The sequence below is a fragment of the Prionailurus bengalensis genome, chromosome A3 (assembly GCF_016509475.1).
Source record: "Prionailurus bengalensis isolate Pbe53 chromosome A3, Fcat_Pben_1.1_paternal_pri, whole genome shotgun sequence".
Taxonomy (NCBI): Eukaryota; Metazoa; Chordata; class Mammalia; order Carnivora; family Felidae; genus Prionailurus; species Prionailurus bengalensis.
In genome coordinates this window covers 46248141-46274810 of record NC_057354.1, presented here as the reverse complement: position 1 = coordinate 46274810, position 26670 = coordinate 46248141, and the positions used below count along the sequence as shown (strand labels likewise).

Below are 26670 nucleotides of genomic sequence, written 5' to 3'. Positions count from 1 at the left end.
TGGTAGCGGACAGGACTGACCTACTGTACGAATGATACCAACATGCCCCTCTGCTTTTGCATGGAGAAATTCTCTTGGGTGGAAAGAGACATCACTTAGGAGAAAAGGAGTATTAAGGCACTTTGTGTTTTAATGAAGCACCCAACTCATTTTTTTTTTTGTCCACATAAAGTAATTACAAATTTTTCTGATTTAAAAGCATGCAGCTCAATTATGTAATTACCTAATAGGTTATGCAGGTGCTGTGGATCTTATCTGGTCTCGAGGGGACATAATCTGAGTTTCGGTGGCTTTAATGATGTATTTACTCAAGAGACGGGATTGACTCCAGCTGACAGCAAAGGGACCCACAGGTAAACATCATTTACATGTGGCTGTTTAATTAGCCATTTACCCAAGAGATCAAAGTAAATATTTCTGAGCTTCATTAGATTCTTAACCAAGTAATTTCTAGCAGAGCTTCCTTAAATTTTGAAAATCTCTTAGTTTCACGATTTTTATCTATGGGGAACTATTTAACTGATACTATTTACTAAATGTGTATATTGTTTCAATGCAGAGAAACAACTCAAAGACACTTGATTTTGCTAATTGTGACAAGATGATGTGTGAACGAAGTAAGTCCTAGGACTCACAAGAGCATTTTGTCATAAAGTTCACAATGCCTGTCCTGCTCATGTCATTTTGTAATGTACTTCTCTCAGGCTGTGCATTTCTTTGGTCCCAAACTAACAGAAATTGCCTGCTTACTTCTATTTTTAAGGACAGACCTTGTCATTAATTTGTTGGTAATTTTTATGATTGTCACTAATATGAGATCAGGATCATTTAAAAAGGAACAAAAAAACCTACCAGGGGACTCTCTCTCTAGAATAAAAAAAAAAATTAAAAAAAGGGGCATCTGGGTGGCTCAGTCAGTTGAGTGTCTGACTCTTGATTTCAGCTTAGGTCATGGTTCCAGAGTCATAGGATCAAGCCCCGTGTTCAAGGGCTTATGATTTTCTTATGCTTGTGATTTCTCTTAAGATTTATGATTTTCTCTGTTTCTCCCTCTGCTCCTCTCCTCCATTTGCACTCTCTATCTAAAATTTAAAAAAAATTTTTTTTAAGAATCTAAAAAAAACCTGCTAGGGGAGGCATACTATCATTTGAATCCTAAGCTATTAATTGGGCAGCCCCCTTTCCATTAATAATGGAGTTTTTATTTGAAAAACCATGACTGAATTGTCTGGAACTTGGGACATGTTTTCTAATATGAACAACTTAAAAAAATAAGATGATTAGATAGCAAAGTGAAGTAGACCAATACTTCTTTCACCCCTTTTTAAAAAATGTTTATTTATGAACTCAAAATGGTTGAAAGACCTAAATGTAAGACAGGAAGCCATCAAAATCCTAGAGGAGAAAATAGGCAAAAACCTCTTTGATCTTGGCTACAGCAACTTCTTACTCAACACGTCTTCAGAGGCAAGGGAAACAAAAGTAAAAATGAACTACAGGGACCTCATCAAAATAAAAAGCTTCTGCACCGCGAAGGAAACAATCAGCAAAACTAAAAGGCAATCGACAGAATGGGAGAAGATATTTGTAAATGACATATCAGATAAAGGGTTAGTATCCAAAATCCATAAAGAACTTATCAAAGTCAACAACCAAAAAACAAATAATCCAGTGAAGAAATGGGCAAAACACATGAATAGACACTTCTCCAAAGAAGACATCCAGATGGGCAACGGACACATGAAAAAATGCTCAACGTCACTCATCATCAGGGAAATACAAATCAAAACCACAATGAAATACTACCTTGCACCTCTCAGAATGGCTAACATTAACAACTCAGGCAACAATAGATGTTGGCAAGGATGTGGAGAAAGAGGATCTCTTTTGCATTGTTGGTGGGAATGCAAGCTGGTGCAGCCACTCTGGAAAACAGTATGGAGGTTCCTCAAAAAGCTAAAAATAGAACTACCCTATGGCCCAGAAATTTGCAATTCTAGGCATTTATCCACGGGATACAGGTGTGCTGTTTCGAAGGGACACATGCACCCCCATGTTTATAGCAGCACTATTGATGATAGCCAACGTATGGAAAGAGCCTAAATGTCCATCGATGGATGAATGGATAAAGAAGATGTGGTATATATATATACAATGGAATATTACTCGGCAATTAAAAAGAATGAAATCTTGCCATTGGCAACTACGTGGATGGAAGTGGAGGGTATTATGCTAAGTGAAGTTAGAGAAAGACAAAAATCATATGACTTCACTCATATGAGGACTTTAAGAGACAAAACAGATGAACATAACAGAAGGGAAACAAAAATAATATAAAAACAGGGAGGGAGACAAAACAGAAGAGACTCAGAAATATGGAGAACAAACAGGGTTACTAGAGGGGTTGTGGGAGGGGGGATGGCTAAATGGGTACGGGGCACTAAGGAATCTACTCCTGAAATCATTGCTTCACTATATGCTAACTAATTTGGATGTAAATTTTAAAAAATAAAAAATAAAATTTTAAAAAATGTTTAGTTTTGAGAGAGAGAGAGAGAGAGAGAGAGAGTGCGTGCGCAAGTGGCAGAGGGGTAGAGACAGAAGGGGTAGAGGATTTGAAGCAGACTCTGTGCTGACAGCAGCAAGCCCAAAACAGGGCTCAAACTAATAAACCATGAGATCATGACCTGAGACAAAGTCGGAGACTGAGCCACCAGGGCGCCCCAATACATCTTTCACCCATGACATGGCTGAGATGTGAAGTACTTGCAGTGAATGGAATGAATGAAAAACACTGTTGTTATAAAATAGTACTAAATAAAATGGACAATAAAACCTGAGAAAATCTTGCTTAAGAACTACATTTATCAACAGATATGGAATGGACCTGTTTTTCCCTAAGAATATTGTTCTTTATTTACTGAGTCCCACAAAATGCAGTAAAATGCAAATGTGTGTGGGAAGGATACATACAAGGTTATCTGTGAAAAGGGAAATGGGATCCATGAAAGGCACATGGGGGCTGTGTCTATATCTGCAATAATTTATTTCAGAAGAGGAAAGGGGGGAGGAAGCAGGTAAGAGGAGAAAGAAGAGGGGTAGGGCGATGGGGGAGGGGAGGCAGAAGGTGAGGTTTGAAACAAATATGGTGCAATGGTAACAACATCCATGAACTTGGGCAGGCATGGGACTGTTGAGATCATTATATCATTCTATGTGCATATTTTGAAATGCTTAAAGTCTCTCTCCTCTCTTTTTTAAAGAGGCGAGGAGTGGGGGGGAGGCACTTGGTAAGGGCTGAAGGTGCTCTGAAAGGCTTGTGGGGGCGATGGCAGAAGTTCTGGACCACAGTGACACAGACATGTAACTTTGGTGCAGAGGGGGCAAGGCTTGCCTCCAGGAGGGACACATGTCGAATCCTTGAACTTTGAACATGATAAAAATAAAAACTTAAAAAGGATCAAAGCCAGAAAACCCTACATTACAAAGATGAGAAAATATACTTTGAGACAAAACACATTGACAAGACAATAAATTTAGAGGAAGTGCCACCTCTCTCAATAGATGGCATTCTAGGGAACAAGGAAGACTACAATGGGCACACTCTAGATCTGGGCTTCTGGGTCCTCCCTAGTGCTCCTCTAGGGGATCTACTCCATCACTTTCCTCTTTCTGTTCAGCATCTTCACACTCACCCACGGGTGCCTCCTTGTCTGGTCAGAACCACTGTGGGGGTCCCTCCTCTGCCTTCTCAGTCCAAATCCAAGGGGGTATAATTCCCTAAGGCACTGCAGAAATCTTATTACAGCCCTGCTCAAAAAGCTCTCAGGGCTTTCCAGGGTCTAGTAAAGCAAACACAAACTCCCTACTTGTGCTGGATGGTCATTGCACACAGGGCCCAGCACCACTTCGGACCTTCTTGCCCACCACTGCTAGCCTGAAGCCTGCCTTTCAGCCAGGAGGACCAGAGCTTGGGTCTACTTCCTGGGTCTGTTCTTTGGCTCCTAACAGCCCTTCCCTGTCACCCCTGCCCCTCCCTGCTTGATGCAACCCCCTGTAATCTTAGCCTGTCAAAATTCTGTCTTTCTCTCTTTTTTAAAGTTTATTTATTTATTTTGAGAGAGAGAGAGAAAGAGAGAGAGCACAAGCAAGGGAGGAATAGAGAGAGAATCCCAAGCAGGCTTGGTGCTGCCAGGGCAGAGCCTGACTCGGGGATCCATCTCACAAACCATGAGATCATGACCTGAAATCAAGAGTCAGATGCTTAACTGACTGAGCCCCATTCTGTCTCTCTTTTAAGGGTCACCTCAATACTTCTCTACTCCCTCCACTGTAAGGTCTGCCTCACTTGTTCTCCAGATGGCTTGGCTCCTTTTACTGGAGGCCGATATTCTCTGATATTTTCTTATTACACACGTCCTATTATGCCATTTCCCAGAAGGAAATGTTACGTTTTATTTATCTCTTTCCCTTCAATGGATCTGGGCTGGTACCTTTATACAGAAATGGATCAGTACATATTTGCTGAATTAACATGTATGATTGCTCAGTATTTTTTGTTGTTTATTTTTTAGAGAGAGAGTGTGTGTGAATTGGGAGAGGGGCAGAGAGAGAGAGAGAGAGAGAGAGAGAGAGAGAGAGAGAGAGAGAGAAAATCTTAAGCAGGCTCCACATTCAGTGGCGAGCCTGACTTAGGGCTCAATCTTCCAAGCACAATCTCTCAATCGCAAGATCATGACTGAGCTGAAATCAAGAGTCAGACACTCAACCAACTGAGCCACCTGAGCAACAGGTGCCCCAGACTGTATTTTTAAAGTATAGAGTGGGGAAAGAAAACCAGAATGCTACAAGATGCTTCTAAGTTACTTGGAAAATATTGTGGTCATTATGCTCAGTTAGGTTACCTCCAGGATCTGAACGTAGGAAGTTGAGATTCCTACACAAAACTCTGCACAAAAGGCCTGAGATCAGAAAGTGTCAACAAACAAACCACAAAACCTCACTTATTACATAACATTTTTTTCCAAATATTTTAACCATGGTTAAGAAGGTGACTTATTTCCTCAAATGAATCATTTGTATAATCTTGAAATTTCATTTTTTTTTTTAAATAAAAATTACTAACCCTTGTCGTCTGGTTCACTTTTTTGACTGGGAAAACTTCAGATGGCTTAACTACTACTTCTCTGATAGAATTATCATGTTCTTTCAAGGTGGCAACATGCTGACCTGGTGCTTGTTCAGATCTATAAAACAGAAACAGGAGACACATTAGACATTGGCAGTACTGTGTGACTAAATAAGATTCCTTCATTTTTAAAGGCCCCATAATCAAGCTAGTGAAGGATTATTTATTCAGAAAAGTCAGGAACCTAATATATTCTAGACTAAGGTAATTTTCAGAGTTCAGGTATGTTTTTTTAAAATTTATTTTGGTTATGATTTCATTGTTAAATGAGCATTCTCAACTTTGACCACATACTGGAACCACCTGGGGAACTCTGCAAAATCTAGGTGCCTGGTGCCATCACTAAAGGATCTAGTCAAACTGGGCTTGGGTGTGGCCTGGCCATTGGGATTTTTTTAAAGGCCCTCAGAGTGGTTCTAATATATAGTAGCCATGGTTTCAAATCATGGGATAGATAGTCCAGCTCCTCTTATGTGTGGTTAAGAGAAACCCATCACATTTCTTTCTGAACAATAATTTATCCTTGTTATACTCTCACTAAGGTCTACTTGTAATTAAAAAGCATTGAGATAATATTAGTAAAGAGTTAAAAAGTGAGCATGTATTATATGTGCAGACTCTGGCATGTAGTACATCTCTAGGGTAGGAGATGTACGAGATGAGCCTGGAACATCTGGGCATCACAAAGTAGGGAAACTCTCAGAGGCTACTGAGTCATGTTAAAAGGCCTCAGAAGCTCTCCTGAAGGGGATCCCACTGGCCCAAGATGAAACAATTTGAGCACCAACAACAATGACTGCAATGGACTGAAACACAGCAAATATATGAAAATCATGAGTTCATTTAAAAAATAAATAAAAAATACTTAAGTTTTAAAAATAATAAAAACCTTTGGATTCAGCCTTGCAAATCAAGTACATCTTGTCACATGCTACATGGATGAATCTTAAGGACAATTATGCTAAGTTAAATAAACTAGTCATAAAAAGGCAAATACTGTATAATTTGACTTAACGTAAGCCATCTAAAATGGTCAAATTCATAGAAATAGTGATCATAATGGTGCTTGCCAGGGGTTTTGGGGGAAGGAGAAATGGAGAGTTGATTAATGGGTATAGAGTTTCAGTTCTGTAAGACGAAAAAGTTCTGGGGATCTGTTGCACAACAGTATGAATGTACTTCATGCTACTGCACACTTACTTAAAAATGGTTAAAATGGTAACTTTTGTGGTGCGTTTTACCACAATTAAAAATATAAACCAACCAACAAACAAACCTTTGGAGGCTGGTAAGGCAACTACTCATTCTGACAATTGGTAAGTAAAGGGACAGTATCATTTATCCTGCCTTTGTGGTAAAAAAAAAATGCATTTCAGGGTTACCAAGTAGTTGATGGGCAAAGTTCTTCCAACTAATAAATGCAGAACAAATGAATAAATTAGAAAAGCCACCATTTCTAAGTCCAGATTAATGAATGCATCTAAGAGATGATTATAATTTTGTGAAAATTGTGTAACAGTAAACGCTGTACTAAATCAGTGTGCCAACACTCGAACCCATGGATTAGTCCTAGCAACACTACCAGTGGGACGACCAGCCATCGTGTGCTGCCTGCAGAGGTGTACCAGAAGTACTAGCGCCACTTATGATGTTGTCTTGCCAAAATAACTGGCCTGGAACATAATCTTGTATTTGTATCGAGCTACCAGTTTATGGGTAATATCACTTGGATCCTGATTCAAACAAATCAAATGTAAAAAGACTGAATCAAAGACTGAGACCATCAAGGCCAACTGGCAAAAAACAGGTATTAGATAAGGAATCTAATTAAACAGTAATGTATTAAATGCTTATAGATTAAAGAGATAAGCATTTGTATTTGTAAATGAAATGTTTTGTCTGTTTTAAATGACTCAGGAAAAAAATGTGGGGAAAGGAAAGAGATAACACAAGTCTAAAAAAATGTTGACAATTGGTGGATCAGGATGATGAATGCATGAAATTTCATTATGTTGTTATATTTGCTTTTGCGAATTTTTGTTTCAAAGTAAAAAGTTAAAAAAACAGTGCATTAATATCTGTGACTTGATTGGAAATGCATAAAAATAAATGACTGAGATTGATGGATAGATGGAAGGATGGAAAGACAGACATAAAACATCAGTGCAATAAAACGTCAGTGGTAGATATGGGTGGTGGGTGTATGGATGCTCACTGTACCATTCCCTTTATTTTTCTGCATGTTTGGAAATTTTCATAATAAAATGTTTGGGGGGAAAAGTAAGTCTATATACAATTCAGAACCTTCTTTAATGCATTTCAATTGTTATAATCTTTGCTTCACCTAACCAAGACTTGCATAAAGTGGGATGTGTCAGGGGGATCCCTGAACTTCTTTAAAAACTTCCTAGAATGATTCTAAAGTTTCTGGCTCGTCTGGTAGAAAGGTCCTTCAGCACATTGAATTTCTTAGTTTCTTCCAGACTTCACTGAAGTCATAATGCCACCCAATTCCTTTGTTCTGATTCTATATAAATGAAGGAACATCCATTTACATTTGGTTTCACAATAGATTTCACTACTGGGAAAATGCACTCACAGGGCATGAGCAAATTCTAGTCTATTCAACTGTTGTATTTCTTATAATGAGTAAATCAATTGTGTTTCTGGTCTGAAAGCATGTTTAGCTAAATTGAATTAAACTTGAAAACAGGTTGATTTTGGATGAATTAAATCAATTAAATTAGTTGGGATGGATTGAATGATCAGAGACCAATCTCTCTGGTGACTGATACACATGACTTCTGTAGAGGCAAAGCCAAGGCAAGACTCTGGCTACTAATACTCCCACCAACTATAACCATCTCTTGGGTCTTGGGATGAAGAACTTGCTAAGGTTTCCTATAATTATTATACATACTTCACAAAAGGACAAAACCATTAATTGACTTGCAGGGGGTCAAACAGCAAAATGAGCTCCTGAAGGAGGTACAGCATCAAGAATTTGTGACTTTGGAACAGCTAAGTCAAAAATCAAAGCACAAAACCAGGCTTTTCTGCAGATTCATTTCAGGATAGATTGGGCAAGGAGTCCAAGAGTCATGGCTGCCTTTGTATGAAGTGTTGCCCATGGTTCTACATGAATACACATATCAGAAGATCTGCAAAGTGGTACAAAGGACTTAAAAAAGTTTTTTTTTTAATTTTTCCACCTTGATTGGAAAATTTATAACATCAGTGCCACACAGAAAGAAAAACAAAATTTGGTGTCAGATAAATTATATACTCCTCTAATTAAAATTTTAAATTATTTATTTACTTTTGATGGAGGAGAGAGAGAAAGAGAGAGAGAGAGAGAGAGAGAGAGAGAGAGAGAGAGAGAGAATGTGACCAGGGGAGAGGCAGAGAGAGAGAGAGAAGCATAAAGGGAGAGCCTGAAGCAGGCTCTGTGCTGTCAGCACAAAGTCCAATGTGGGGCTCAAACCCACAAACTGTGAGATCATGACCTGAGCCAAAGTTGGACGCTTAGCTGACTGAGCCACCCAGGCGCCCCAATATACTCCTCTAATTAAAAATATAACAAAAGAAGAGACTTTAATCTTTAATTAACTTCATATATTTGGACTGGCTTCCAATCAGAAAATTGCAATTAAAACAAATGTACCAGTTCTTCCTAACCACAACTGATTTATAACAGATTGGTAATTTGACCAAAGTTTTAAATGGAGACAAATTAATAAACAGCCTGAATTTTGTTATGAATACAGGCAGAATAAAATAAAGAGGATTTTACATACTGTAACCCAAACAATATAAAGCTGACTCAATTTTTCAGCATGATTTTGAGAGTACAATTGGGCAATTGTATTTGAGAATAGCCAGTAAAAGAGACAACTAATTAGTTGCACCTGGAAAAACATATAAAGTAATAGGTAGTCTCATTATGGTTTTTGTATAAGATAAAACTACTTATTTAGTAACCATTTTCATTTTAAAATATGTTTTCCTAAAGGCAACGATGAATGGAACTTTTTATCAAGTACCCCAAATGACATGAATCAAATTGTAATAACTCATCATGGTCTAAAATAGTGACTTGATACTCTACCTAATAGGAAGCCTTTCTTTCAAATGAAGGACTTTGAACACTTAATCCTTGATATAGCGAAGATCAATAATGACGATAAGAATCATTTTTTTCTTTTTTCCTTTAAGATGCTTCATTTTATGAGCAGGAATTTGGAGGTCTTCACACTATCTTTTAGAGTATGCTATGAGGCAGGTGTCCCATTCTACACATGAGATTAGAGAGACAGATGTCGATTGCCATGGTTTGGTCAGGGGCACAAACAGGAATTCGGACACACCGAACATGGCTCTACTGAATGGGCTTTAAGGAGTTCACAACCTGTTAGAGGCTTCCCACTCTGCCTGGCTTACACTTCTATGACATCAGAGTCATTAGCAATTGAAGAACAAAAGCACATCATTCTTTACAAATCTGTGTTTCTGGAATGGTTTATCTAATTGACTAGTCTGATCCAGGGGAGATCACCAAGCATACAGGAATATTTCACTTAGGGGAGTAGCCAGCAATAACTACTGATGTTGAGGGGTGCAGGGGGTGGCTGGAGCAAGGAGGGCAGTGGGGAGCTGGATGCCATGGTTAAAACCATTAGAAGGAATACGTATTTAAAGACTTGACTACTTGTCTCTCACAGGTCATATAAACACTTGGCACTTTTTCTGAAGCTAGAGAGTGAAGCAGTGACAATCTGAATGCATTAAACACTACTATCCCCAGTCACAGTACATGGGACAATTCTAATTGTAACAGAACATAACACTGACATTAGTAACCATTCCTGACTTCTTTATCTGGCTTTAAAAATGATTGTGGTAACCAGTCTTGAAGGCTCCAGATATTAATTTTAAAATTTGTGTTGGTCATAAAGAAGGCTCATTTCTTAGGAAAGGCTGATTTATACATAACTGTAGGTCAATAGTAATGTAAAATGCAACCTTTCATAATGGAAATCAATGCTTTATCATGCATGTTGAGAAACTATAACAAACATCAGTCTAGTAGATGTAGATATTATATCTTCTCACCCACAATCACACTTTGGCAGCCTAGGTTAAGAGAGTCAAACAATGAATCATTTAGTCTAACAAGTCAGTTTGCACAGAGAATTATAAATGCATATATGCTTCCTATGCCACACGTCACACTATGGTTTATGCCGAATAGTATATCAACAGACATAAAAGGCAGTGAGAAAGAAACAGGAGCCCAGGGAAAGAGCCTCACGACACATAAGCACCGAATGACCTATAGAGCACAGAAAGACTCCTCCCAGTCAGCTTCTTCCACCACCTTGTAAAGGAGTATTTTAAGACTGTTGTTTTTTTTATTTCACATGATAAATATATGCCAGAGGATTTTCTTGTATTTTCTTGCCTTTATTGCTTCAGGCCGAAAAGCTATTGAATAGGAAGGTCATTTCCAACATTTTCCATAACTTGGGGATCACTAGTGGAGATGTAGAAGTTGATGTAAATAAACTCAGGACTCGTGAAGCTCATCTTGTGGTCTGTGAAATGGAACCATTTGCTTGGCCAAGTTTTCTTGTGACAAGGCCCTTTTAGAGACCATTATTTATTTGACTTCTCATGCCTTAATGGGATCCAGTACACACTAGACTTAGGCTGAACTCTACTCTAAAAACTTGTGAACATAAAACAGCCTACAGGGCACATTAAAGATAGAGAATGATATCGGAGGTAAGATAACCAGACCCCAGAAGCCCCTCCCAGGCTCTCAGCCAAACAAGGTCCTTGCAGATAGACTTTCACAGACACCCTTCTGCTGACCACGCCTGAGTAATCATCTGTTCTCAACTAGTAAATGGCAGGATATATTTTACTAAGAGGAAATAGAGTCAACCCCCAAAATACAAATCAAAGTTAGAACACAGGCAACATTTACGCCACATGAATTAGGAACCCACCAGATAACAGTACTGGATAAACCATTACACACATTACATATTTGTAATTCTATGAACTCAGTAAGCAGCCCAATGCCACAAAACTTCTGAGGCCATGAAAAGAAACCCAACTGCCTAAAAGGCGGGTAGAGGGTATGGAATTGGTTTCTAATTGACTTAGGAAAAGTATACAAGAGTCATGGTTCATATGTGCTGACTACCTTGCAAATAATTAACTCTCCCTCTCTCTCTCTCTCATCCCAGAATTGTGGCCATTTAAGGGATATCTCTGAAATGGTGGCTCTCAAACTTGAGGGAGCAGAGTTCCCTTAAGGGCTCATTAAAACACAGGTGGCCGCACCCACCTCCAGATTCCTGATTTAGTGGGTCCTGGGTGAGGCCTGAGAACACATGTTTCTAACAAGCTCCTAGGTCTTGTTGATGGTCCAGTGACCCATACCTACAGATTGGAGACCGGTATCACTAGCACGACCTTGGAAATTAAGGAGTGCTTCGCTCTGGGTGGTGGTTATACTGGATGGTATCCTGGGTTGCTCTCGGGTATACAAGTATGCCAAAGGCTACCTGTGCTCCCTCCCGCCTTCCAAAGTAAACCCTTAAAACATTGCTATGATCAGGGATTGAGTGTATATATCCAATTAACAGAAACAAATACATTTACAAAGTAGTAAATGATACAGTTTGTAAGAAAAGGCTAAATTGACAATTATAAGTGACGACCCCAGTGGTGACTGTGTGAGTTCTTCTGTGACCCTTTACATTTGGAAGTGTCTGGGAGCAAGAACAGCCATCCCACCCCGCAGTGATTAATACTTGACTTGCTTTTCATCACTGCCACCCCCAGGTAAGAGTCCTGGGGGCTGGTGAAGGACAGCTGCTCTGCAGGCTTCAAGGTCTCCTTTCAGAATGTCACTGTGATTATAGAGCCTATAAAATAAAACAGGTGCTGCATGAGATGTTTATTTAAGCACAGACGGCCCGCTTCTAGAATCTATAGTGGTTTTCGTGGTTTATTGAAATATATCTGTAATATAATCTAGACATAAAAATGCACCAACTAGACTGTCTCTCGACAAAAATGTAAAATGGGGCAGTTTGGGAAAACTTGTTTGTGTGCATGTGGCAGTTTTAAATCCATCAGAGGAAGCAACTTTTAACCCTTTGAAGACTTTAATGTTTTCAATCTACAGCTATGCAATCTCATGCCACATTGCACCTGACTGATAGGAATGCTAGATAATCTTAACAGTGGAAAAGGCTAATTTTATATTGTCAATCATAACAAAGTTAGAGCCCCACAACTCATGTGAAATTTACTTAAATTGTCACTGCTGAGAAATTGAAAACTGTTGGCTAGAGTATGGGTTATATCCTCCATTCCTGAATAATAAAAAAAATGACTATTATTTCTTCATTTGGATCTCACTACAATAACATTTTCTTTGTAAGAACAGGAAGGCAAGGGAAGAGGGATTTAGCCTTCATTGTCTACTTCCAGGTAGAGGGGAGGAGTGGCAGAGGCTAACAACTTGGCCACTGTTTCTAGTTAGGTCTGTCATGGTACCAATAGCCTCCAAAGAGATTGGCTAGCAACTTGCCTTAAAAAAAGGTGTCTGTTTGGGGGAAAGCATGATTCTAAAAAGCTATTGGGGAGGATATCAAAAAACAAAACAGTATTTCTACATTAAAAAAGATCACAGTTGGGAATGTTTGATACATGCCCCCAAATGAAAATGAAGCAATTCCTAAGGCAATGGGTTAACAGCAAAGTATTATTAATTTGTAATTAGTTCTATAGTTGGTTAAGTCACTGGATCCATTTGATGGCCATGTGCCTGATATCATGGGGATAAAAGAGATGTGATCTGTCCTACTTGAGGGTGAGAAAAAACTGTGGGCATAGTATCCTCCCTACCCCTACCCCCTCCCCCCCCCCCACACCCCTCACCATTCCCTTACTCTGATACAGGCTTTTACCCTGGGCAGGAAATAAAAATGGATCCCTGGATTCAAAACCTGTTCTGGGCTCTGGGCCACACTGTCAGTGCGCCAGCTCATTGCCAAGTCCTGACCTGTTGTCTAGACTCTGAGTTTGGAGTCTTAGTCCCTGTGGGCCAGACCCTGGGTTGGGCCCTTGACTTATGAGCTCTGCTGCCCAAAACCTTCCAGACTCCTGGCCTATGTCACTTACAGTACCTAGGAATACTTTTTTCTTGGGTAAAATCTGTGTCCTAATTCTTCCTGGAAGGCTTTATCTTACCGCCACTCAATTCACACAACAATACTTGCCCTTAAGAAGGGGAAGATAAGCCCATCAGTGGTGAGCCAATTTTAGAGATGTAAAGGGGAGCTCAGGATGAGTAGGCAGACAATCAGCAATGATGAGGAAGACCTTCTGCCAGCGATCATTAAGACAGAAGGGGAGATAAGACTGCAAGCTCAGGAGCAGGTGATAGGAAATGCCAGGTAAGGGGGGGTGTGGGTGCCAGTAAGGAGACAAGTTTGGCCAGGTAGGGACTGCTGTTGGTGGTGATAAGCTAGTATGGGTGACTGGTGAACAACACGGGGGTTACGGGCACCGAACGCCCATGCAGTCAAAAATCCATACATAACTTTTGACTGCCCCCAAACTTAACTACTAATAGCCTTCTGTTGACCTGAAGCCTTACTGATAACATGGTTAACACACATTTTGTATGTTATATGTATTCTATACTGTATTCTTACAGTAAAGCTAGAGAAAATAAAATATCATTAAGAAAATGATAAGGAAGAGAAAATACATTTACAATACCGTATTCAGTGACCAAAAAAAACCCCCCAAAAAACCACGTATACGTGGACCTGTGCCATTCAAACCTGTTGTTCAAGGGGCAACTGTAATGGGAAATAAAATTCGATATAAAACTCTGGTGAGAAAATAGCAACAGATCTTTCAGATGTCCACGCAATGGCTGGTTTCCTAAAAGCAGTGTTTTTGAGAGGGTTAGCCTGGCGGCCATATGCTAATGCTACTGGTGAGGCCCCAGGAGCCAGGAGACTAAGCTCTTGTTCTAGGAGCCAGCAGGGGGAAAGCAGTGGTGGGTGAGGCAGAGGAGGGAGCGATCACCCACAGTGGGGGCTGGTGGGGGCAGTCATGGAAGGCTGGGGCCCGTGCTTCCTGCAAAGGGCCAGCCACTCACAGCTCCCACTGTGAAATGGGGGTCTCAGTGATGCTGATCTTCCTAGTGTTCAAGAGAAGCTAGAAATCTACAATTGCAAAGTTTATTTTTATTTGCCATGTTCCAAGTTTACAAATGTGGCAGTTAACTCAAAAGAAGGTTAAATACTATGCTGCACAGAGCCTGCCTGTGGGTTTGGGGTCTCCAGTTCGACTGCCTTTAATTTGATTTTCAGAACCAGGTGGTGCACCCTGAACAAGGACCATGGCTTGGACGTTTCTATACCTCCTCTAAAATGTCCCCACGGGTAGTGGAAGTTATCAGACACTCACTAATGCTGGGGTACCAACGTAGGGTGTGGGCAGGGTGTTGCTATGAGAACAGCCTCCCTCCAGGGGAAGAGTGTTTTATCTTTGCCATTCTTAGGAGTGGTGATAAGAGAAAGCAGACAGTTTTTTGTTACTGTTTATCAAATTCTCTACAGAAAGCGCATCCCTCGTTGCCTGTGTGTGCATCTCTGTCCCCATCGAGCACGGTGTGCCAGTGTTCAGTAACACCTGATTGTCCAGTCACATAACCTTTGTTCTTTTCCAAATGTGAGCCTCCTGTAGACTAGCTTATCTCACACCAGTCTAGATGCTTCTCTGACCATCTCATTCATCGGGCTCTTTCTTATCCCTGATTTCCTTTAGCACTCACCATTCAGATGGCATCCTTAGTTACACTAAACAGTCCCCTAGTTATGTCCTTTCTGCTTAGCTTTCTCAACAAAACCAAAAGCGTGTTGAGAACAGCAATTGGACTTGTGAACTGTTATGTTTTAAGTTTCATGTAGCACTCAGCATGACACTGAAGACACACTTAACAGCAATATGTGTTGAATGGCAGGCCAAGATTTAAACCCAGATTAGAGAAATTCATGACACACCTATTTCTACAGTTTTTACATAGTTGTTCTACCAGCCCAGTACTTCCAGGGCTGGGCAACAAGTGATCAATGAGATGGATAATTACTATCTGCACAGAGCTTACAACTATAGATGAACTCAAGTTTCTCTGGCTGAAAGAAGAGTTGGTATGTGCTGGGGATTTCTAATAGGTATTTCCCCACATGGTACCTGGCTCTAGTTTGCAAAATATCCATCAGTCCTTTGCTAAAACTAACTCTATTCAAGAATTCAAACACTATGGAACTAAAGATTAAAGACTACGTGTTATGGAAACACTGACTAACTATATTGGAATTCAGGACTCAACTTCTTTTGTGTCTTCTATTTGTATTCCTACCAAAATGATTCCTGCTGGAGGGGCATTGGTCCAGTGAGGCCAAGTCCAGTCTTGCCTGGGGAATGTGTGGACTGGCCTGGCCTCAACACACAGGGCCAGTTTGTTCTTTGTGAAGTCCAGCAGGTGGACAAATCTGCTGGTTGACAGGGAATTGTTAGACACACAAATGGAACCTTTAAGAGGTGTATTTTATTTTACCCAGCAATGGTTAAAGCATACAATACATAAAATTTTGGGAGTGCCTAATTTAAAATAATTCTTCCTAGTTTCATTTTCATCTTTTACTGACACAGAATTTTGGAGATAATTTGAAAGAAAACAACCCCATTCTAGGCTAATGTGAACACTCAGTATATGTATTTTAAAGTGAGGAAGAGAGAAAAGTGCTATGCTTTTTTCTTTCAGTATTGTGACCTGAGAATTACTTTTTGACAAGACAAAAACATAAAAATAGAAACAAACCCTGTATGAGGGTTACAGAAAGTAAATGATTCCTTAACGCTGCCAGGTAACTCTCACCCATTCCTGTAGGTGTTACCTTTTCAGGGACTTCGAATTTAAGCATTTCAGCTGCAGCACTACAGACTCAACTTTCAGGTTTTATTTTCTCTAGGGAACAACAGTCTCAAAATAGTATGGTAATCACTGATGGTAAATGGTAATGAGTTGGCTTACAAAATTTTTAATGCTACTGAAAGATTGTAAAGCACCAGGGCTGGTCACAGAGCAAAGTTTTAGTGAAGGAAATCTGTATTTCAAAATAAGCAAAATGAAAAGGCATCATTCGAAGAGGTGGTCCACAATTTGGGAGCTTGCAACTTAGGAATAACCCATACACAGAAAGGTGAGAAAGGAGCAATACATAGGACCTTTGTTTCCAATTCCAGTGCCTGCAGCAACACTGGCTGGAAAACTCAACTTGCTCCTCTTCATCGGTTTGACTTAAACATAAGAAAGCTTTGATCTTTAAGCTAAGAGCACATGTTCGGGACAGAAAAGATTACTTTTTAAAACCGTCATTTTATCTAGTTCTGGTTCTGGTTTTTTACACTTCATTCCCATGGACATTTGTTGATTACAATTAACATTTAAAATCCTAAGAAGCATGAGTATTCTTTAGTTTAAATAGAACAGAGTGCATTCATGTACCAAACATTCAGACCACAACTGCTACAAAATATAACTAACGAACCAAAGCCGACTGTTGTCAGTCAAAACCTGAGACGTTAATTCAATTTGTGGAGTTTACTGGTCATCCTGAGGCAATTTAGCACCTTCACCAATAAGAGAAAACCTCCAGTGACCTCCCACCCATAGGTATACAAATACAACAGAGAACCAGAGAGGTCTCTAGAAGCTCTACCTCCATAAAGATGCAAATTAAGATTTAAACAGTTTAACAATTGGCCAGAGCTAATCCTTTTACAGAGGTGTAAATGGCTATTGAGAACTGAATTCCGGGCTGCTAGCTTTTGTTAAGTATCATTACAGACAAATTTCATCAGAGAGTAATGCCAAGCCACCAACTCTGAGGACTATGGATAAAATAGTTTCATAAATCCAGTGCAATTTGTTTGCTTTGATACCAAATTTCCTGACCATAAATCCAAACAAACGTGTAAATATAAACCACATCAAGAATTAGTGCCCTGGGAAAATAAACTGGAAGCTACTATCTCAAGCCTGACACCCGATGGCTGGAACAGCTGTATGTGCGGCCACAGTGAAGTTTGTATATAGGGTTTTGTTTGCCACACAAAACAGTTGTAGAAAGGACAAACACATACATAGTTAAACAGTATTTTTCTTTTAACGGGCTGTCTTACAAAACCTATGTTTTGGTGGCTACCTCAGTCCCCATTGTGCAGCCCTCTGGGTGGTCCCTTCCAGGGGGCCACTTGAAGGGAGCACAATGACAAAAAGGAGGAAGGAGGGGACTGCGACACAAAGGCCAACAGAGCAGGGCGGTCTGCAGCAGGCTAAGGACCAGGGGTCAGCAAACAACGCTCCTTCTCTTTACCCAGGAAACAAGGGCTCCTTCTCTTTACCTGGAAACAGTGTGATTAAGCTGACAGCTTGAATTATGGGTTACATTTTGTAGGGTACTGTCCGTCTGTGTTAAGGTCCCCTCCATTGTAGCGGAGGCTGCACAAGCAAAACCCTTGCCTTTTCCCCCACTTTGGCCTCAAAACAGACCTCATCACTCTGTAATCTTCAGAACTGCTCTCTCTCCCAGGCCACCTTTTTTTTTTTTTTTTTTTTTAATTTTAAGTTCCTGAACGAGACACTGGACAGCCTGAGAGAATTTGTAGTAGGTGTTTTCTTCACCCTTAAACAGAGATAAGCAGCCTGAACTTATAAAGAGATTTTAGTAGCCCAGAATCATTAGTTCCAGCTGCAGACATCCTTTGTGAAATGTGTAAGGGTTCCAGTTTTCTCCTTGATAATCTATGGATCCCCTACTTAACACTTTGGTTGATAAAAACCCTTGCAAGGAGGGTGAAGACCAGAAACGTTTACTCTTGCTCCCTGGGTTTCCTTTCAGTCAGCGCTGACATGTTACCAGAGGGGTGTTGTCATTAGGGCTGCACTCCCCAGTCTCAGGCACACACAACAGATTTATGGAGCCATTCACTTAATTACACCTGGCTTCAAATCTGCTGCAAAAGAGAACACGGTAAACGTCCTACCACCATATACCTTATGCCTTTCAAAAATGGAATACAATCAGGACCTTCATTTCGGAAAAGTTTAAAAAATATTATGAACATAATACATTTCTGCTTATTAGACATTATCATAATCATTTCTACAATTAAGCTCTACGGAGTGCTTTTGGTAAAAGGGCATCTGATATTGTCAGGGTAGTTCCATCTTTGTTGGGACTTCATGACTGATGGAGGACCATAAAACAAAATCAAACTTTTGCTGTGCTGTTACCTGGCTGCCTCTGCATGTGTGTGTGTGCATGTGTAAGAAGGGAAGCATGGAGCCTCAGATTGGGCTGACAAGGGTTACAGCACAGGAGGGGATCCAGAGAGAAGGGAAACCAGAGGATACAATAGGGTGGTGGGTGGGCTTAAGGAGGGCTCTTGCCACATCCAGACCCCATAATAAGTTAGTATGCCAGTTCGTGGGATAGGTGAGTCTCCTTGGAGGCCAATAACTGATGAATGGGAATGAGGTCCAGTGCAGTCACCCTCACTGAGGGGGAGCTCAGATAACTAGACCAGTTCCCTCTCTGGATTCTGACTCCATGTTCTGGGTCCACCACCATGAAGATAGTAAGATGGAAGTGGCAGCTCCCTGGGAGGACACTGCCAAAAAGAACACTTGGCTGTTGACATTTGCCTTCTGCTATGCCAGGATGGTAGAAGTCAAATGCAGGACTGCTGAAAAGACTGCTGGTTTGCTGCTGGCCCTTCACAGGTCTTTGCTGTATTATGACGAAGAAGCTGAATCAACTTATTACTTAAATGTGCATTCACCTAAGAGGCTGCTCAGAAGAAGCCAAAGACGAAAAGAGAAAACAAGAAACAAGAAAGTGGGAGATGCTAAATCATCAGTACGAATTAATAAATGGATTAACTGTGGAGGAAAGGCAGGCAGGATGCAAACAAGAAAATGAAAGCTAACAGCTCCGCCCTCCCACATAGACCTTGGGAGCCAGGTGATAAGGCTTCTTTCCTTTGGGTCAGAGTTCAGGGGATGTCAGACAAGCAAATCCCTGATTCCTGCTAAGTATACTTTTCAAAACAGTGAGAACCAATTCCAAGTGTGCTCGTTATTACATATGTAATAGTGCTTCCAAACTACCAGGTGCAGTGCATGTCCTTGTAAATACATAACACAGCTCATCAGTAAGGACATAGGATGCATGACTCAATACCAGAAATTCAGGGATTTGATTGCCCAGGAAAGTAGTGCTTTCCAATGTTTAAGGTGGCAGAACACCTGGAATTCACAGAACTTTTTTTTTCAAAATAGCATGAAATATTGATATATTTCATTTCATCATATAAAATAGAAACATTTTTATAAGCAATGACTATATGTATGCAATATAAAAATCAAACCACAGGTACATATATGCATGATTAAAAAACCAATCCGTCAAAGCTAACAAGATCAGCTGCTCCACATTTTGTTATTATTCATCTGCTGCTCTCATGCATTTTATCTTCAAGTAGGCAGGCAGTAGCAGGTACCAAAGTTTTAGTAAAATGATTTTGAGAAAGTTCTCAAAATCACAAAGATTCATTGTCCTACAAACTTGGAAAAGATCATTATACTCAACTGCAGAATAATTCTACTGAAATACATGTGAGAATCACTGCCAAAAAAAACCCCCCAAAAACGAAACCACATTATTTTAAACAGCAGATTCAAACACATTTCCTGTCCATCAAAATGACAAGCAGATTAAAATAAATTTACACTGACAAAGGAAAATAGGAAAAAAAGACAACTAGTTCAAAGCCATAAAAGACAGGGGATCCAGAACTGCTCCTCACATCTGGGGCACTGGGGTGACTCGGTCGGTTAAGCATTTGGCTCTTGATTTTGGCTCAGGTCACTATCTCACAGTTCGTGAGATTGAGCCCATGTAGGGCTCTGTGCTGACAGCACAAAGCCTGCTTTGGATTCTCTCTCTCCCTCTCTAAATAAATAAGTAAACATTAAAAAAAAAAAAAGAATTGCTCCTCACATCTCTCTTACAGGTTAAGGCAACAGTGCAATAGTTGGGAAACTAGGACTTAAATGGTAAGATTAAATATAAAAGTACAAGCAAATATATCAAAGTCTCGGTTTTTGCTTAACTTTTGAGATTTTCCTTGTCTCACCTGCTTGTCCTGTCTGCACACACTCCCTGCAAAAGCCCTCACTGAAGGGAAGGTTTCCCACTCAGCTCTCAGGCTCAAATGTTCTTTTTCAAATCCCACCTTAAAATGCATTTGGGTTTTCCAGAAGGCTATCACTAACAGCTCAAAGACTGTTCTTTAAAGGTGAGAAATATAAGTTAAAGAGACTAAAAGGAAAGATGAGCCATAAGGAAGTGAAGGAGGAGGAATAAAATAGGCAGCAAAATGGGGAAGTGAAGCCAGAGATGACGTGTTGAGGTTTGCCACCCAGCAACCTGTAACATTTCAGTTTTGCTCTAAAGAACTACCACTCCCCCATCCCAACCACTCCCCACCATGGATGGGGCTCAGGGTGAAGTCTGGGGTCCAGGTGCAAGCTAGTGGAGCTCTCCCCTTGCTACGGTGACTGTGGAAGGGCTAGGAACAGGATGGGATCAGAGCCAAAGAAAGATTTTGGCTCAGCACTCCAGGACAAAGGCCACCAGGATGCTGGGGCTGAGAACTGAGCCAACCCAGGGGAAATGGAGCCAAGAAAAAGAGAGGAGTCAGAGCCCAGTGGCATCATCTGAGCCTTGGATGAAGCCAGGCTGCAGACTATCTACCACAGGACTTCTTGCCACATGCCAATAGAGTTCCCTCTGACTTAAAGCTGTTTAAAATAAGTAAATACAACAGAAATAGTAATGGACACAAAGAGTAAAGAAATTTTAAAAGAAGTGAAAAGGCAAAAATTTTCAGTAATTCCTTGCTTTTGCCTCAGTTTTATTTTTATTATAAGCATGCTAAGCATTTGATTATAAAATATAAAATACTTTCTAAGGATATTTAACACACATGTCCAAAAAAGTGGCCGTTAAAAGCATCACCGTTACAGGAAGCTTTCCAAGGCTGTCAGTGAAAGCTATGAAACCAGCCATATAATCAAAGGTGCCCTTGCCTCCACAGGGCAAACACCACAGAGCTGCAAGACATGTTTTTTAATCTTTGGAATTCAGAAGATTAAAAAAAAAAAGCCCACAACAGCTTTATTGACATATAATTCATATAACATAAAATTCGCTCATTTAAAGTATATATTCAATGGTTTTTATTAACAGACTCATAGTTGTGTAATCTCCTACAATCTAATTTTAGAATATTTCCAAAAGATAGTTTTGAGGGCTTGTTTTTAGCTTAACTGTTTTTCTGATTATAAAAGCAATACTTATTCATTATTAAAAAAGCCTGAGTGCTATCTTGGACACACCTCCTTTGGCTGTTTCTGCATCCACAAAGTCTTCTTTTGACCAAGTGTAGCAGCAGTGTGGCTGCCTATTCACTGCCCAGCTCCTTACTTCCCTTTCACAGAACCTCAATTTTGTTTAGGAATCAACCTTCCTCTCGAGTAACTCCAATTCAGGACTAGATCACAATTAGTCTAAGCCAGGGGTAACCAAATCCAGGCACGGCCTTCTTTTGTACAAGCCTGGAGCTAAGATTTAAAAGGGGAAGAAGGAGGGAAAGGCGATGGGGGTGGGAAGAGGAAAACAAAGCCTAAAATATTTACTACCTGGTCCCTCCCACTATAGGCTTCTTTCATCTCAGCCAGTTATAATAACCCTTGCCAGTGACTGACTTAGGAATGGGCCTGTGACTGAATTTAGGCGATGAGATGTTAGAGGAAGTCTACTGAAGGCTTTCCCTGCTTCTAATAAAGAGAATGGAGAAGAGCAAGTATCTTTCTATCTTTGGTGTCTCTTTATCTTTGTGGTATCCAGATGAAGTTCTTGGCACTTGCATTCGTCAGCTTGTACTGCTATAACAAAATGCCACAGATTGTGTGCCTTAAATAGCATATTCATTTTTCACGGTTTTGGAGGCTAGGAAGTCCAAGATCAAGGTGCAAGTTGATTTGGTTCCTTGGTGAAGACCCTCTTCCTGGCTTATAGACAGCCACCTTCTTGCTGTGTACTCACTTGGCAGAGGGAGAAAGAGAGCTGTCTCAAGTTACTTCTTAAAAGGGCACCAATCCCATTATGAGGGCCCCAGCCTCAATGACCTCATCCAACCCTAAACACCTCTTAAAGCCCCCATCTCCAAATACTATCACATTGGGGTCTAGGGCTTCGACATGAGTTTTGAGGGGCACAATTTAGTCCATAATAGCATTCTGCTGCCATCTGCTCCTGGTCATAGGATAAGGCCAGTACTGAGGCTGACAGCCTCTCTGATGACGGAAGGGAAGGGTGGCATTAATCAATCTGAGGGCCTGCTTTATTCCTGGACTTCCAGAAATAAGAAATAACAAATATATTTATTATTGAAAGGAGTTTGAAACAGTGTTCCTGTTATTTGTAGCCAAGAGCAACCTGATATATCAAGATAATTTATAGTTGAATGTTCAACAAGGCCAAAACACTAACTATGAAAAACAACAAACTCTTACAGATGGCTTTTCAGTAATTCAGATTCATATTTCACTGAAAAAAATTTAAGCAGGTATCTTAAAATGACAATCCTGCTCCTGTCACCCTGGCCCCCACCATATCTCCTCTTATTTTTACAAATATGAGCAATAGAAGGATCCTAGGCCCGTTTGCTATTAGCCCCATTTTCTTGAAAACCTAGCCATGTTCCAGTCTTTCCTACCTTGTTTGGGTCTTAAACAACCAGGGCCTGACTGTCAGAGTTTCCTCTCCCAACATCTGAAACCATGGTAAACTTGTCCCACTCAGAATAAACTACTTTCAGATCTCAAATTTGTGTTGAAAGAGGTTTAGTTTTGCTACACCCTGAGCAGGATTTGGTCCGTTGTTCCCTCCCTGGCAGAGGTGTAGGTCTGCTACCTTCTCCCACTAGCCTCCCTCATCTTTTCCTCCTCTACCATCTCCCTCCCCTCCCTTTCCAACTCTTGTTTGGCTCCCAGAAAGCTGGGGCAGGGCACCTTCACATGTCATTGGGAGACTGCTCTTAAAATGTTGTGATTTACCCAAATATCAAATGGTAAAAAGAATTCTAGGAAAATAGTGTCAGCGTACTTTTTTTTTTAAATCTCTCAGAATTCCCCTATAAAATAAAAAAGAAAGACAACAACTAGTAGAGCAAACCAAAAACTCACAAGTAATATCTACCAAAAAATTAGGTGACAGAACACAAGGCAGTGTGACCAACTCAAGAGCAACCCAACCCATTACATCTGCAACTGTACAAAAGGAAGTGGAGGGACAACAAAGAGACACAGGATGTTCCCCAGGACACAAAAACCTCCCCTCCACATCAGCAGGTGGCACTCACCAGAAGGACAGCAGCCCATCTGGAAGGGGGTCTGCAGGCCCATTTCAAGGGTGAGAACAGAGGGGCTTGTGGCAGGGACAGGAGCGGCCCTGAGGTCTGGGACCTCACTGTTCTCAGTGCTTTTTCAGCAGAGAGTTCAGCCCTGAGAAGAAACTGCTGGAAGTGACCTCTAAGTTGAACTGAACTGAGGCAATAAGAAAGACTCTTTCCACTTAATGTGGATGAGGGGAAAGAGGCAAGAGATCCAAGAAAGCTAGAAGCCACACTTAGAAACATTATGGGAGAACCACAGAAGAGGGAGCTCTGGAGCCATGAAAGCAGGAAAGCCAGCCTGGTCCACCTGCTCTTCCAGAGTGTGGGAGAAGGCATCTCATTGGAAGGCAGTCCCAGAGGTGATTCTGGGTCCCCTTATCAGTAAAATGCAGGTAATGACACCTCTACTACATAGGACCATTGTTGTAAATGAGATAATGTGTATAAAGTGACTGGCACAGCATCTGCTATGTAGCAAGCACTCAAAGATAATAGAAATTATCACTATTATTATAAATATTAGCATATCAAGTTTATATGACAACCTTAAGCCTAACCCTAACAAAATATTAAAGATTTTGGGTAGGTCAGGTGAAGTGTGGTAAAACTCCACTGTTCCACTCCAGGGGACACCTCCCGAGTTGTCCGCCCCTGGACTTGGTGCATCTCTCCCCACATCAGTACTGGATGTGGAACTACCCAATTCTGCCTTCAGCCTTCCCATTCCTGGGCTGTATGCTGCCCCTGTTCCACCTGCTCACACATCCTTGCTTCAGACAGACCCTACAGCTGATTAGTCTATGACCTTCCTTGAAGGTAACTTTTCAGCCCTGATTACAGGCATGCCTCAGAGATACTGTGGGTGTGGTACTAGACCACCGTGATAAAGCGAGTATCACAATAAGGCAAGTCAAATGAATATTTTTGTTTTCCAGTGCATATCAAAGTTATGTCTACACTATACTGTAGTCTGTTAAGTATGCAATAGCATTATGTCTAAAAAGACAATGTAAATACTTTAATTTTAAAATATGGCTAAAAAAATGCTAACCAGCATCTGAGCTTTCAGTGAGTCATAATCATTTTGCTGGTGGAGGGTCTTGCCTTTATGGCTGCTGAGTGATCAGGGTGGGAGTTGCTGAAGGCTGGGGTGGTTGTGGCAATTTCTTAAAGCAATGAAGTTTGATGCATCAATTTACTCTTCCTTTCACGAATGATTTCTCGATAGCAGGTGGTGCTCTTTGATAGCATTTTACCCACAGAACTTCTCTCATGATTGGAGTCAATCTTCTCAAAACCTGCTGCTGATTTATCAAATAAGTTCATGTATTCTAAATCCTCTGTTGTCATTTCAACAATCTTCACAGCTTCTTCACCAGGAGTAGATTCCATTTCAAGAAAACACTCTTTGCTCATCTATAAGAAGCAACTCCTCATCCGTTCAAGTTTGATCATGAGATTGCAGCAATTCAGCCGCATCTTTAGGCTCCACTTCTGATTCTATTTCTCTTGCTGTTTCCACCACATCTGTAGTTGCTTCCCACTGAAGTCTTGAACCTTCAACTTGTAAAAAAATGCAGAATATGTGAGCCTCAATAAAGTGAAGCACAATAAAACAAGGTATGTGTCTTTTTTCTGGAAAGTATCCCTTTTTAAGGAAAACTTCTGGTCACACCCATTTGGATGATGATTTCCTGGTTGAACTCTCCAAGTTCTGGGGCTTTGCTGGTGACCTTATATATTGATGTTAAGTACAAACTATACTTATAGTGAGTGCACCATACCCAACACTTTTCAATGAAAAGGGTAAAGTAAGACAAAATGCCCATTTTGTCATGATTCTGATTATTTGATGCTAGAAAAGAAATTTACCAAATTACCAACAGTCAGAAATAAGAGACACAGAAGCCAAGTTCATTTCTAACTTAAAAAAAAAATGTTGGCCAATCCTGTTTTACTTCATGTATGTCCCTGGATCTTGACTTCTAGAACCATCATATCAGGTTATCATCAACTAATAAAGATTCAAATTATAACATATGCCAGCCACTGTACAAGTGCTTTAGCTGAAAGAAATGAATCTGATGAAGGTGGAAATGAGAACTAGAAGTCAAGTTCAATTAGTCAATTTCAATATTGGCCACAAAGAGATACAAGATGACAATTACAAGAGGTCATGGCTTTGCCATTCCTCCTGTGATTTCACATGTCTAGAGCAGGGAGACAGCAAGAGAACATTCCAAACCAAACAAATGTGTTCCCGATTTGTTTCCTGTGATCACCTCTAGTTAAAGAAATGGAATTAGCATTAGCCTGACAGGAGAAACAAAAGGAAGGAAACAGGTTCATATTCTGGATGATTTTTTGTAAATGGGTGTAAACCATAACAACATTTTGAAATAGCATATTCTACAGGTCAGCAGTCATGAGTTTGGAAGGCTTTCCAGTAACTACACATACGAAAACAAGAAAGTATTGTGTGCAAACTACAGAGACAGACTGTTAAAAGACTTGAGAGGGTTCATACAGGCAAGAAAGATAAAATGGAAAGGAAGAAAACCTTCCAAGTAACAGATTTAAAGGGGGAAAGGCAAACCAAGTTAGGAAGGCCTTGGCCAAAGCTATGCATTTCATAATTAAAACTCAAAAGGGCCAAATGATATCTGGTTTCCTTGGTCTTCAGAAAGGAAGCAGCAGTTAATGGAAGTGATGATGAGGGAGAAGAGTGGGAGGAAGACAAAGAGCAGGCTTTGGGTACCAAAACCATTTCTGGACAGGGAGGGGCTATCAGGGGTGTTCACTCTGTGATAATCAATCAAGCTGTATACTTATAATTTGTTCACTTTTCTATGTGT

The 26670-nt window shown here is 40.4% G+C and overlaps 1 protein-coding gene across 1 annotated transcript in view; it reads right to left on the bottom strand.

Moving 5' to 3' along the window:
* The window catches only part of KIZ (kizuna centrosomal protein), a 142593-nt gene that overhangs the window by 37055 nt on the left and 78868 nt on the right, over positions 1-26670 (bottom strand). The window contains exon 7 of the mRNA XM_043602995.1: positions 5126-5246. Within this exon, the coding sequence (XP_043458930.1) occupies positions 5126-5246 (121 nt within the window). The remainder of the gene's footprint in view (positions 1-5125; positions 5247-26670) is intronic.